Below are 13,117 nucleotides of genomic sequence, written 5' to 3'. Positions count from 1 at the left end.
GCTGAGAGGATAATTGGGTACACAGTTTCTAGAGAACATGCTTTACCACCACTAGCAGAAGTCACTCAGTACACATGCCTGCTTTACAGAAGTTCCTTTAATACCAGGGGACTTAAGCCTCATCCTCCTCTCCTTCCTCTTCAAATTCCCCCTGCTCATCAGCAGTGGCATCCTGGTATTGCTGGTATTCAGAGACCAGGTCGTTCATGTTGCTCTCGGCCTCCGTGAACTCCATTTCATCCATGCCCTCGCCGGTGTACCAGTGCAAGAAAGCCTTGCGCCGGAACATGGCCGTGAACTGCTCCGAGATCCTCTTGAACAGCTCCTGAATAGCCGTGCTGTTGCCAATGAAGGTAGCAGACATCTTGAGGCCACGCGGGGGGATGTCGCAGACGGCCGTCTTCACGTTGTTGGGGATCCACTCCACAAAGTAGCTGCTGTTCTTATTCTGCACGTTCAGCATCTGCTCGTCCACCTCCTTCATGGACATGCGGCCCCGGAAGATGGCGGCCACCGTCAGGTAGCGACCGTGGCGGGGGTCGCAGGCAGCCATCATGTTCTTGGAGTCGAACATCTGCTGCGTCAGCTCGGGCACCGTCAGGGCTCGGTACTGCTGGCTGCCGCGGCTGGTGAGAGGGGCGAAGCCCGGCATGAAGAAGTGCAGCCGGGGGAAAGGCACCATGTTGACCGCCAGCTTGCGCAGGTCAGCGTTCAGCTGGCCGGGGAAGCGAAGGCAGGTGGTCACGCCGCTCATGGTGGCCGACACCAGGTGGTTGAGGTCCCCGTACGTGGGAGTGGTCAGCTTCAGGGTGCGGAAGCAAATGTCATACAGGGCCTCGTTGTCAATGCAGTAGGTCTCGTCCGTGTTCTCCACCAGCTGGTGCACAGAGAGGGTGGCATTGTAGGGCTCCACCACCGTGTCCGACACCTTGGGGGACGGCATGACGCTGAAGGTGTTCATGATGCGGTCGGGGTACTCCTCCCGGATCTTGCTGATGAGGAGGGTGCCCATCCCAGAGCCTGTGCCACCACCCAACGAGTGGGTCAACTGGAAGCCCTGGAGGCAGTCACAGCTCTCCGACTCCTTCCTCACCACATCCAGGACAGAGTCCACCAGCTCAGCACCTTCGGTGTAGTGCCCCTTGGCCCAGTTGTTGCCAGCCCCACTCTGACCTAGAAGGCAGACCAGAAGCAAGGTGCCACGTTAGTGCCCCGGGGAGGAACAGAGGTGATGCCGCTTCTCCTGCCCTGTGGGGTTCATCCCTCACTTCCATCCCCACTGTGCTGTTGGGATTCGGTCCCCCCAGGTCACTCGCATGCTCGCACTGAGCCTTTCCTGTGCACACAGCTCACGCTTTGGGACACCTCCTTCCCACACTCACTCACCAAAGACAAAGTTGTCAGGACGGAAGATCTGTCCAAAGGGTCCAGAGCGCACAGAGTCCATCGTGCCAGGCTCCAGGTCCACCAGGATGGCACGAGGGACATACTTGTTCCCTGGGGGAGGAAACAAACACCAGCATTACAGCCCTGCAGCCAGCATCACAGGAGCCCTGCTGTGCTCCCATCCACCTCCCTGCATTTCACTGGAGAGACATGCTGTCTCGATCAAGACTACTGTGTTATCAGAGCCATTCTGAGAACAAAGCTCTCTTAGAGGCATCACTGGCAGATGACAGCTCCTGTTCAGGGATTTTTCCAGCCTCAATGAACTGGCACGTCTGCCCCATTTAAGGGCATCTGAGGAAGCTGACACACTTACCAGCAGCTTCATTGTAGTAGACGTTGATCCTCTCCAGCTGCAGGTCACTGTCACCATGGTAGCTGCCAGTGGGATCAATGCCATGCTCATCACTGATGACCTCCCAGAACTAGAAGAAATTTTTGGAAACGGGCAATTATTAACCACAGCTGGTCAGTGCCAATCACACACACCAGCGCAGTCTGTGCATGCCTGGCCCTGACCACTCCCTCGCATGGCAGAGCAGCTGCCCGGCAGGAAGGTGAGTCAGTGCCGGGCTGCCCAGCACAATAGCAGAGGGCAGACAGGCAGCTGGAGCACCAAAAGGCAAGTTTATTATTTTATAGCTGGTATCCTAAGGATGACAGTCCCCGGGTATCTCAGTCTGGTGGTCTCCCATTGTCTAGCACCCTCTAAGCCTCTACAAGAAGATGGCAGCACCTCCAACACCCCCCGGGGATTATCCGCGGCACTGAAACACCTCCCGCCCCCTCCCTCAGGGGCCGGCGCCGTGGCTGCAGAGGGGCGAGGCAGCGAGGGGAGGGGGTCGCCGGTGTTGCCTGCAGGAAGGCAGGGCAGCGACAGACCGGAGCCCGGGCACGCCCCAGCCGCCGCCCAGCCCCGCGGCAGCTCAGACCGCCGGAGACAGGGGGCACGGGAGCAGGACCCGCGATGCCTTAGCGAGCCCCGGGCCGCTTCGCATTTGGGGACGGGGCTGCGTGCTGCCCGCGGGGTGCGACCCGGGGGCCCCGCACCGGGAAGCTCCGCCCCTCCCCGCGCCGGCCCGTACCTTGGCACCGATCTGGTTGCCGCACTGCCCGGCCTGGATGTGCACGATCTCACGCATGGTGCCGGTGTCCGACGCTGCCCCGCTCCCGCACTCGCCGCTGCAGCAGCCGCACCCCACACCGCCCCTTAAATGGGGCGCCGCGCCCCGCCCCGCCGGTGACGTCATGAGGGACCGGCGCGGGGCTAATGGACGCGCGGGGGCGGGGCGGAGCTGCGGCATTGTCTCCCGCAGCGGGGGCGGGGCCCGCGCCCCGGTCCGGGTCCGACCCCGACCCCGACCCCGACCCCGGCCGCTCCGCGGTCAGAGCGCGGCTGGCTTGAGGCGCTGGAAGAAGCTCGCCTTCAGCCGGCGGGAGAAAGGCCGGAATCGGACAGGGCGTGGCGCGCCTTGGGCTGAAAAAGTGAAAAAAACCCCAAACAAAAACCCCGCTCCTGTGTGCACACCTGCTGGAGCTGCTCCCCTTGCTTCCGTCACAGAATCGCAGAATGGTTTCGGTCGGAAGGGACCTTAAAGATCACCTACTTCCAACCCCTCTGCCACAGGCAGGGACACCTTCCACTAGACCAGGTTGCTCAAGGCCCCATCCAACCTGGCCTTGAACACTGCCAGGGAGGGGGCAGCCACAACCTCTCTGGGCAACCTGTGCCAGTGTCTCACCACCCTCACAGTAAAGAATTTCTTCCTAATATCTAATCTAAATCTACCCTCTTGCAGTTTGAAACTGTTCCCCCTTGTCCTGTCACTACATGCCCTTGTAAAAAGTCCCGCTCCAGCTTTCCTGTAGGCCCCCTTCAGATACTGGAAGGCTGCTAGAAGGTCTCCCTGGAGCCTTCTCTTCTCCAGGCTGAACAGCCCCAACTCTCTCAGCCTGTCTTCATAGGAGAAGTGCTCCAGCCCTCTGATCGTCTTCATGGCCCTCCTCTGGACTTGCTCCAATAGGTCCATGTCTTATGTTGGGGGCCCCAGAGCTGGATGCAGTACTCCAGGTGGGGTCTCACGAAATCAGAGTAGAGGGGCAGAATCACCTCCCTCGACCTGCTGGCCACGCTGCTTTTGATGCAGCCCAGGATATGACTGGCCTTCTGGGCTGCAAGCGCACATTGCTGGCTCACGTTGAGCTTCTCGTCAACCATCACCCCCAAGTCCTTCTCCTCAGAGCTGCTCTCAATCCATTATCTGCCCAGCCTGTATTTGTGCTTGGGATTGCCCCGACCCACGTGCAGGACCTTGCACTTGGCCTTGTTGAACTTCATGCTGTTCGCACGGGCCCACTTCTCAAGCCTGTCAAGATCCCTTTGGATGGCAGCTTTCTTCGCCTCTGCTGTGCTGCAGCAGCAAAGCAGGCACTGCTATGCTTTAATAGCACCCTCAAGCCTGTATTTCTAGCTCAGGTTTGCTTAATTGTGTTTCGATATGTTTTAAGCACAAGAATCATCTTTCCATAGCTCAGGCACCTGAAACAAGCGGGGCTTGGGTGGCGATGATAGAGCCCACAGCCACTTTCAAGCAGCGCAACCCTCCTTCAGATAGTGCTGCCAAACCTGTATACATGGGCCTCTGATTTCAGAAACACAGAGGGCTGACATGAAACTTTACGCTGGTACTAAAGAATGACATTTTCTGGGAGTGGTCCAGCAGTGATAGCAGTTTGAACACCCACAGGAATGGGATATCTTTTTTTCTATAACTGAAGTTATGTTCTACCTTACCAGACACCTGCCATGCACCTCATTTTGGAAGATATTGGATCTTCCTCCTAGCATCTCTGCTTGTTCCCTCATAGAAATAACCTGAGCTAATCACACGGCAGATGGCTGGGGGAGGAGGAACAGTTCAAGAACAAGTAAGAACAATATATTTGAACCAACTGAGATACACACCTGTATCTGCACTGCTGCCGAGGAGAATATCCAAAATAAATTTCAGCAGGGTCTAGAATGGATTGTGCAGAAACTATTTAACTTGGCTATAAAATCTTAATCAATTCACAGCTGTAAATTTTTAAGTAGTGAAAGTATCTTTGCCACACAGCTGGCAAACCCAGCGAGGACAGCTTTACACTAGGACCAGGGAAGGGAGATGACAACTCGCAACAAAATGAGGAAGTGGTGGAGCGGGTTGGCAAAGAGGATGCCAAACAATATGCCTCGTATTCAGCACAACGGAGTTGGAGGGGGTCCACCACAAGCACAATATGGAAGTGCTGAGGGGAGAGCATGGCAGGGCAAGTTCTTGCACTTCTCCCGGGAATTAGCAGGCTTGGGTGCCTCTACGCTAATGCATGCAGCATGGGCAATAAACGTGATGAGTTAGAGATCTGCATGCAGTTGCAGGGCTATGGTCTCACTGGGATCACAGAGACACGGTGGGATAGGTCACACAACTGGAGCGCTGCGATGGAGGGATGCAAGCCTCTTTAGGAAGGACAGGCTGGGAAGATGGGGAAAGGGAGTTGCCCTTCGTGTGAGGGAGCAGCAGAAACACACAGAGCACTGCCTGGGGGTGGATGGTGAGCCAAAAGAGATCTAAAGGGTCAGGATTAGTGGGCAACCAATGTGCACTATGTTGTGGTGGGTGTCTGCTAAACACCTCCTGATCAGGAAGAGAAGTAGATAAGACTTTCAGACAACTGGAAGAAGTCTCATGTTCACAGGCCCTAGTCCTCAAGGGGGACTTCAGCCTCCCCAATATCTGCTGTAGGAACAACACAGCAGGGTACAAGCAATCCAGGAGTTTTGTGGAGTCCATTGGTGATAACTTCCTGACATAGATGATCAAGGAGTCCTAAAGGGAGACACTCTGCTGGACCTGCTGGACAAGCAAGGAAGAAGTGGTCAGAGTTGTGAAGGCTCAGGGCAGCCCTGTCTGCAGTGAGTGTGAGACAGTGCAGTTCAAGATCCTGATAGAAGAGAACAAGGCAAATTGCAGGATCACAGTTCCCTGGTCTTCAGGAGAGCAGACTGTAGCCTCTCCAGGTATCTGTCTGGAAGAATCCTATGGGAGATGATCCTGGAGAGAAGAGTCCAGGAGAGCTGGTTGACTTCTAGGAATCACCTCTTCCAGCCTCAAGAATGGTCCATGCCAACAAGCAGGAGACCAAGCAAAGGTGGCAGGAGGCCTGTATGGATGAACAAGGAGCTCCTGAGTAAACACAAATGTAAAAAGGAAGCATTCAGGAGGTGGAAGTAGAGTCAGGTGATCCAGGAGCAACATAGAGTCACTGTCCTATTGTGCAGGTGTTAGGAAAGGGTTAGGAAAGTCAAAGCAAAGGATGTGAAGGACAGTGAGAAGGACTTTTACAGGTCCATCTGCAGCAAAACAAAGTCTAGGAAAAAATACAGACCCACTACTGAATATGGCAGGGGACATATTCAGTGACAAAAGGACATGGAAAAAGCTGAGGTACTCAGTGTCCTCTTCACCTTGTTTTTCACTATTAAGATTTGCCCTTAGGAGTCACAAGCTTTTGAGACCTTTTGGGAAGTCTGGAGCAACGAAGACTTACTCTTGGTAGAGGAAGACAAGTTTGGGGAATATTTAAATAAACTGAACATACAAAAGTCCATAGGTCTTGATGAGATGCACCCCTGAGTGCTGAGGAAGCTGGCAAACATCATTGCGAGGACAATTGATAATCTTTGAAAGGTCAAGCCAATCTGTGAGCTTCTCGAGGACTGGGAAAAAAAAAAAAAAAGAAGGGTTTCACTGCTAACTTCAAGAAGGACAAGAAGGGGGATCCAAGGAACTACAGGCCAGCAAGCTTCACCTTGATTCCTAGAAAGATGATGGAATGAATTCTTCTGAAAACCATTTCCGAACATATTAATGTCAAGAAGGTGGCTGAGAGCGGCCACCATGGATTTACGAAGCGGCAATCATGCCTGACCAACTTAGCCTCCAACAAAGTGACTGGCTTGGTAGATGAGGGAAGAGCAGTTAACATTGTTTATTTTGTGGAGGCTTTTGAACTGTCTCCTATAACATCCCCATAGGGAAACTGATGAGGTATGGCCTAGATAAATGGACAGTGAGATGGAGTGAAAACTGGCTGAACTGCCAGGCTGAAGGATTTGAGATCAGTAACACAAAGTTCAGAAGCCAGCCACTAGTGGAATACCCCAGTGATTGATCCTGGGGCCAGCACTGTTTAACGTCTTCATTAATGACTTATATAGTAAGAGGGTGCACCCTCAGCAAGTTTGGCAATGATACAAAACTGTGAGGAGTGGCTGATAGGCCAGAGGGTCGTGCTGCCCTTCAGAGCGACCTTGACAGGCTTCAGAAATTGGCTGACAGGAACCTCATACAGTTCAACAAGGGGAAGTGCAAAGTCCTGTGCCTGGTGAGGAGCAACTCCAGGCACCAGTACAGGCTGAGGGCCACACAGATGGAAAGCAGCTTGGCAGAAAAGGACCTGGGGGTCCTGGTGGACACAAAGTTGAACATGAGTCAGCAATGTGCCCTTGCAGCAAGGGTGTCCAACAGCATCCTGGGCTGCATTAGGAAGAGTGTTACCAACAGGTTAAGGAAGGGGGTCGGTTATGATGAGACACATCTAGAGTTTTGCACCCTATTCTGGGCTCTCCAGTACAAGAGAGATATGGACAATGTCCATCCAGTGACATTCAAAGACATGGGCAGAGTCCAATGAAGGGCCACAAAGGTATTTAGGGAACTAGAGCATCTGTCTTATGAGGAGAGGCTGAGAGCTAGGACTGATTGTCCTGGAGAAGGCTCAGGGGAATCTTATCAGTGTGTATAAATACTTGATGGGAAGGAGTAAAGAAGATGGAGCCAGGCTCTTCTCAGTGGTGCTTAGTGACAGGAGAAGAGGCAATAGGCACAAACCAAAATACAAGAAATTCCATTTAAACATAAGAAAAAAAACTTCTTTGCTCTTGCACAGGTTGCCCAGAGAGGTTGTGGTGTCTTCATTCTTGAAGATATTCAAAACCTGAGTGGACACAACCCGGATCAACCTGCTCTAGCTGATCCTCCCAGGCTGAGTAAAGGACTGGACTAGATGATCTCCAGAGGACCCACCCAACCTCAACAATTCTGTGATTCTGTGAAAAGGAGAGAAAGCAGCAGAAGGCTGTGCGTCCAGGAACACCAGACCGACAGTTTATTGATCCCAGTGCCACAGTACACTATAACATTCAATTGTAGTTATAACAGCTACAAAACCAGCAGAGTTTTGCAAAGGTGCGGTAATAATTAATGGAATAAATTATTACCACTATCAAGAAGAAAGATAATTGCAGACAGAATGAACAAGGTTGTTTACATGTTTCTCAGGTTAGTGGTGCTTAACACAATATAAATCGATGCATAATGTCACCAGTTTCTCTCAACTTTTTCATCCACAGCAGGAACTACTAGTGGCGAAAGCAGTACCATATCTCTGCCCGGCATTTGGCTGCTGCGACCTTGGAAAAATACTTTGGCCATATTTGCAAAAGTGGCTCTCAGTTGCTCCAGTGAATTGACTTGCTTATGAACTGTGGCTCTTTTTCTCCCCTAGCGCAGAAGCCTCAGCTGCTGGGAAATGTCATGAGCATAGACCAGCTCAAGCTTTGCAACACGTGGAATTACACGTGGTGTTATTACACGTGGCTTTTGCCATCACAAAATATCCAGAATTGTGCTGGCACTGAGATCTTTTCACCAACTTCTCTTGAATTTTGTGTTCTTTAGATCCTGGCTGTTGTCAGTATTTTCCTTTGACACATTTCTGCAATGCTTAATCACAGGCAGTCTTTGTTACTGCTCACGCAACTCATGCGTATACATTTCAACTTGCTATAGGCATAACCCACCCTTTGGGCAGCACTAGGCAGTTACATCTTCTCGCTGCTGGTGGAACTGCAACACAACTGCATCTCTGTGGGATCCACACAGGCACTGAAGAGCTTTTTGGGTGCCAAAGTATGCCAGGCAATCTACAAAGGACCAGCTTGAAGCATTCTGATTCCCCTCCTGAAAGCACCTGGGCACTCCTTGAGATGTCATCTTCCCACATGCACACAGTGGCCTCCTAGGGCCTTATAGTTATTCCACTAAGGGTTTTGAGCTTTTATTAGGAAACTAATCCTTAGATGCTATAGCACTGGTCTCTTTTAATTATAAAACCCCACAGATTTTTTGGGGATGTAGCTCCAGGTTTTAAAACTGAGCACCTAAAGGGAGGTACATGTTTATGCCTGTAAGTTCCCTCGTCTACAGCAATGCTGAACATCCATGAACACAGAGTGGAGCAAATTAAGTGTCTATTACTTGAATGTCAATTCAGAACCCTCCATTTTGGCAAACACTTTAACAGATCTTAGCCATCAATGCTATTTAAATAGATACGGGAATTTCCTATTGTGTTTTTTAATACAGCTCCATAAATCCTAAGTGTTCAGAATCACAAATGAAAGTCAAAACTCTCCCATTCATACAAAGGCAGTGCCTGTGCCCAGGAACACCCAGGAGCCCCTCGGCAGCTGAAACTGCTGCCTGCTCCCTGCCTGCATCAGACCCTGCCTTCCCTGTTTCCAAGGCAACAGCGGAGCCCAGGCGATGGATGCACGAGGGGGGCAACAGGGATCCCACAACATGTTCATGTCTGTCCATAATTTCCCATTGTTCAAAAAAGAATCACAAATGTACAAATGTGAAAGCTACTCAAGCACACAAAATGTCTGCCTATGGCTTTATTCTCCCTTGTGATGGGTGACGTCATGTATTGCTCAGGCATGTATATCAGAGGCTACATGACTTTTTGAGTCTTTCTGTTGGTACTCGAAAGAGCAGGCTCTCTTCATTAGCTTATTGTTTGCCTTCTACCTGGTAACTATGATACTCCCACCTGATGAGGACTGTCTGAGTTCACGTTTGGAACCTGATGCTTAATCGCTTGCAATGTGCGTTAAGATAGAAGAATATTTCTGCCAGCAAGAGGGTGGAATAATCATGAAGGTAATTTTAATTCTAGTAATAAAATACCAAAAAGGAAAATCTATTTTTATTTCAAAACTACAACCCACTGCAGGCACTAGAAGCAATTAAATACTACAACACTGAGCATGCTTTTATGAATGAGCAAAAGCAGTCTCACTGTAGAGTCCTCTGTACTTGTGTTTATTGTACCTGGTTTCTCTTGTGAACTTAGATCATAACCTCCAAGAGTCAGGAATTTCTTTGAATGTGGTTGTACACGACACAGCAAACAGAACCCCACTCGTCTGCCTTCCAAAGCTACCATAACAAACATGATCACGTGTCAGAAAATGACTCCAGAAAGGAAAAAATAGGTTGATCATCATCAGGCAGCGATTTGCTCAGAAGACAGGCAAAACAATGAGCCTCTCATTATTTCTGCTTGGCACACCAGACATGGTGGGTAGCAGCCAGATGGCTCCTGCCCCCACCCAGGCTGCATCTACCTTTTAAGATCTCTCAGCAGATGAAATACGTCTGCTGTCTCTACAAACTGGGTCCTCCAGTCAAGAGATGACCAAGATTCCAGCACCAATATAAATGAAATGCTGATGTCATGTTTTCCAGGGTAGCTTATTTCCTGCACGTCATTGAGAACAAGGCACAGAGAGTGACTTTGATCTGCTAGTCACCATTTCTTTTGTTCCTCAGCCTCCTTGCTTTATCTTGCAATCCGATAGCCACTTGCAGCTCAAACTGACACCAAGCAAACTCTAAACTTCGTCTTGTGATGTCTGCTAAGAGATGCAATAATTTGTGGTGGGATTGAATGTACATTGTTTAAAATCGCCCAGGTTCTCCATGGGGGAGTTCAGGGTGCCGTTGCACTAGGTGGCTGAATCGACCGAACATCTTGATCTGCTCTCTCCTGCTTCCAGCTGCCTGCCTTTTCCTCCTCCTTTGCACCAGTTCTCCCCCTGCCACACTCCTTACTCCAAGGAAAAGCTTCTTCCACACTTCCACTTTACTGTCCCTAACTGTGGAGTTTAGGGAGCTGAACTGACTGGTAGAGGGATCAGACATGCCCTGGGGCTGCCTAAAGGAAATAACACAACACCTGAAGCAGGACAAGGGCAATAGGACCATCCTTTTTAGCAGCTGGAGGATATTGAATCAGCCCAGCCCCTGGAGCTACCCACTTCTGCGAGTGGCAGTTTTCTCAATGCCCTGGAAACCTCTAATCCGAGCTTGCTCTTTCTCCCTGCCTGCTAAGGTGGAGCTGGAGTCATAGCTGGGATTTCCAAAAAACAGCCATACAATTAATTTATTAATTATAAGGCCAGCATTATGCTGGATGCAGAGAAGCAGACTGTAAGAAACCAATGCTTGAATTTCATTTAATGTTTGTAAAGCTTGTTGTGAGACCTTTTGAATTCCGCTTGAAAACCCTGTTTAATTATTCACTATGAAGGCAGGCAGTATCTTTCTATGACATTCATGGAAAATGTGGAAACATTTTTCAGTGCAAAACAACAGAGAACTCTTTACTGAACAAGCTACACAACCTCTGCCAGGGTAGCCATTTCATCCTCTGGAGCAAGTGTTTTCACATTCTGCTTAAGTTGGATTACTATTAACATTTCTGTTTGCAATGATAGAGGCATTCTTGCCAAAAAGAAAAGAAAATCTGCCTTAAAATTACCAGGGAAGCCAAGTGAGAAAAATAATCTGATTATAAAAGATGACATATGGATAAATTGAGACCAGTTAGAAAATCTCTACCATACAAGAAGCAAAGGTTAATAAACACAAATTGAACAAAGCTAACTTAATTTCCTCCCTTATGAGTGGAATTCTGCCCGTAAGGGAAAAATGACTTTGAGTGGGGAGGAGAGAATGACCTACTCTTAAATTATTTCTTTTTCTTTTTTCCTTAGATACTGTAAATAGATAGCTTCTTATACACATACTTCAAAGAGCCACAATTTTTCTTTCTGGCAGATTCACAAATAAAAGACTTGAAATAGGATGGAAGCTAGGACCAGGGAAACAGTTCGCTTCTTGTTAAACTGCTCAGGGAGAGGAGAGTGTTGTCACCTGCACTGTGTCCTTTGCCTGCAGAATGGCTGGGGGGGGGTGGGGGGGGGTGGGCAAGGCTTTCACAGCTCCCCCCGACACCCTCCCTGCGCCTCGGATTCAAATGCTCAGAGGGCTCCAGCTGGACAAGTGTCCAGTAGAGTCAGGGCCAAGAAGTGTCTTTTCCAAAATGCACCACAGCCTCAGGCATTTTCCTGTGACCAAATGCTTCCATTTTGAATTTTTCTGTAGGCAAGCTAAAGATAACAACTATCTAAAATGGAAGTATCACCAGGACAGGTGATTGCTGCAGTATCAAAAGGCAAGTGCTTAGCATGAATGAATTTTAGATTGGACAGGGGAAAATTCTCAAAAATTTATTTTTTTTTTTTGTCACATACAAGATTAGGTCCTAATACTTATTTATAAAGTTGAAGAAATGGGGGGAAAAAACAACCTTCCTTAGATTACCTCAGGCACACATAGCATATCAAAAGAGTCACGAGCTTTGTTCTGTGGAAACATAGAAGCAGCTGAAAAACGCACAGGAAGACTGAGAAAGGGATTAATTGTAAATGAGAAAGCAGTGCCTCCCCTACAATGAGCAGGTTCAGGGGAACAGCATTACCATAGCTCCTAGGCAGGCTACCACATCTGAACAGTCCCTAAAAGTGTATGTTCATTACACTTTAATGTGGAACGGAAAAGTAGAATAACATCCCTTGGGAGAAAGAGCATGTACAAAATGTAGGGGGTAGTCACATGACTTCTCCAGAGGATTTTATCTCCTCATAGCTTTAGCAAACAAAAATATTAGGCCTCATTAAATAGAAAGCAATAATTGAGGCACGTCCCACTGTGAAGCAGAATTTAGTATAATTTAACAGTACTTCTTAAAAAGATATAGTAAGACAACGATGTGTGGTTTGTTGGCTGTGGGGTTTTTTTTTTTGGAAAGTGATTTCAATGAAACCACCATGAAACTTGCCCTACTCAAAGCCAGTACCAGGGTTCATCTTGATCTTACACATAACTTTGTCATGGGGCTTACAGGGAAGTGCAAGAGATGAAGGAAGCGAGGGGAGAACTCTTTCTGGTGCAGAGAACATTGCTAGATGCCCCAACTCTTTCTGGTGAGGTAAGAAAACTTGTCCCTCTTGCACCACTCCGTCACAGTCACTCCAAGCACCAGGAGTGTTTTGCAGTAGTGCATTGCAGCACTGTCCCATAAGGACTGTGTCAGTCCATCAGAGTTTCTTTAAGTGCATAGTATTTGCACAGATACCTAGAAGGACCTACTAGCGCTATACTCTTTTGAAGTATGCAGCATGTGATACCATCCATGAGCAGATTTCCCTGCACATATAAGGGGGTTGCCCCATTTTTGCAGAGAATTGGCTGGAGAAGAGACCAAAGATGTGGATTCCTTTCTTTCTTCACGTTATAAATCCTATTGCTACTTTGGTTTCTGTGTTCTTCACCGCATACTTTCTGGAAAGATAGATACACACACCTGTCAACAGCGTGGGCCTTGGGTTTGACTCTTAGATTATCAAATCACTGGGACCATTGTATGTTTAATGCAA

At 49.1% G+C, this 13,117-nt stretch overlaps 1 protein-coding gene across 1 annotated transcript; it reads right to left on the bottom strand.

The window, feature by feature from the left end:
• Window positions 1–34: 34 nt before the first annotated feature.
• Window positions 35–2,610, bottom strand: LOC137660855 (tubulin beta-1 chain). The gene is made up of 4 exons (XM_068395987.1): window positions 2,532–2,610; window positions 1,763–1,871; window positions 1,387–1,497; window positions 35–1,173 (listed from the first exon to the last, which is right to left on the bottom strand). Exons 1-4 carry the CDS (start codon window positions 2,586–2,588, stop codon window positions 113–115), a joined length of 1,338 nt encoding a protein of 445 aa, XP_068252088.1. The 5' UTR covers window positions 2,589–2,610; the 3' UTR covers window positions 35–112.
• Between the last annotated feature and the right edge of the window lie 10,507 nt (window positions 2,611–13,117).

The sequence above is a fragment of the Nyctibius grandis genome, chromosome 3 (genome assembly GCF_013368605.1).
Source record: "Nyctibius grandis isolate bNycGra1 chromosome 3, bNycGra1.pri, whole genome shotgun sequence".
In the NCBI taxonomy this organism is placed as follows: Eukaryota; Metazoa; Chordata; class Aves; order Nyctibiiformes; family Nyctibiidae; genus Nyctibius; species Nyctibius grandis.
The sequence above is the reverse complement of the archived record's forward strand: the minus strand, read 5'-3'. Positions and strand labels throughout refer to the sequence as shown.

Excerpts from the sequence above, each read along its gene's own strand:
- LOC137660855 (XM_068395987.1), bottom strand. The coding sequence starts at position 2,588 with ATGCGTGAGATCGTGCACATCCAGGCCGGGCAGTGCGGCAACCAGATC. Across the intron at positions 1,872-2,531 it reads GCAACCAGATCGGTGCCAAG|TTCTGGGAGGTCATCAGTGA; the intron begins GTACGGGCCGGC and ends AATTTCTTCTAG. Across the intron at positions 1,498-1,762 it reads CTACTACAATGAAGCTGCTG|GGAACAAGTATGTCCCTCGT; the intron begins GTAAGTGTGTCA and ends TTCCTCCCCCAG.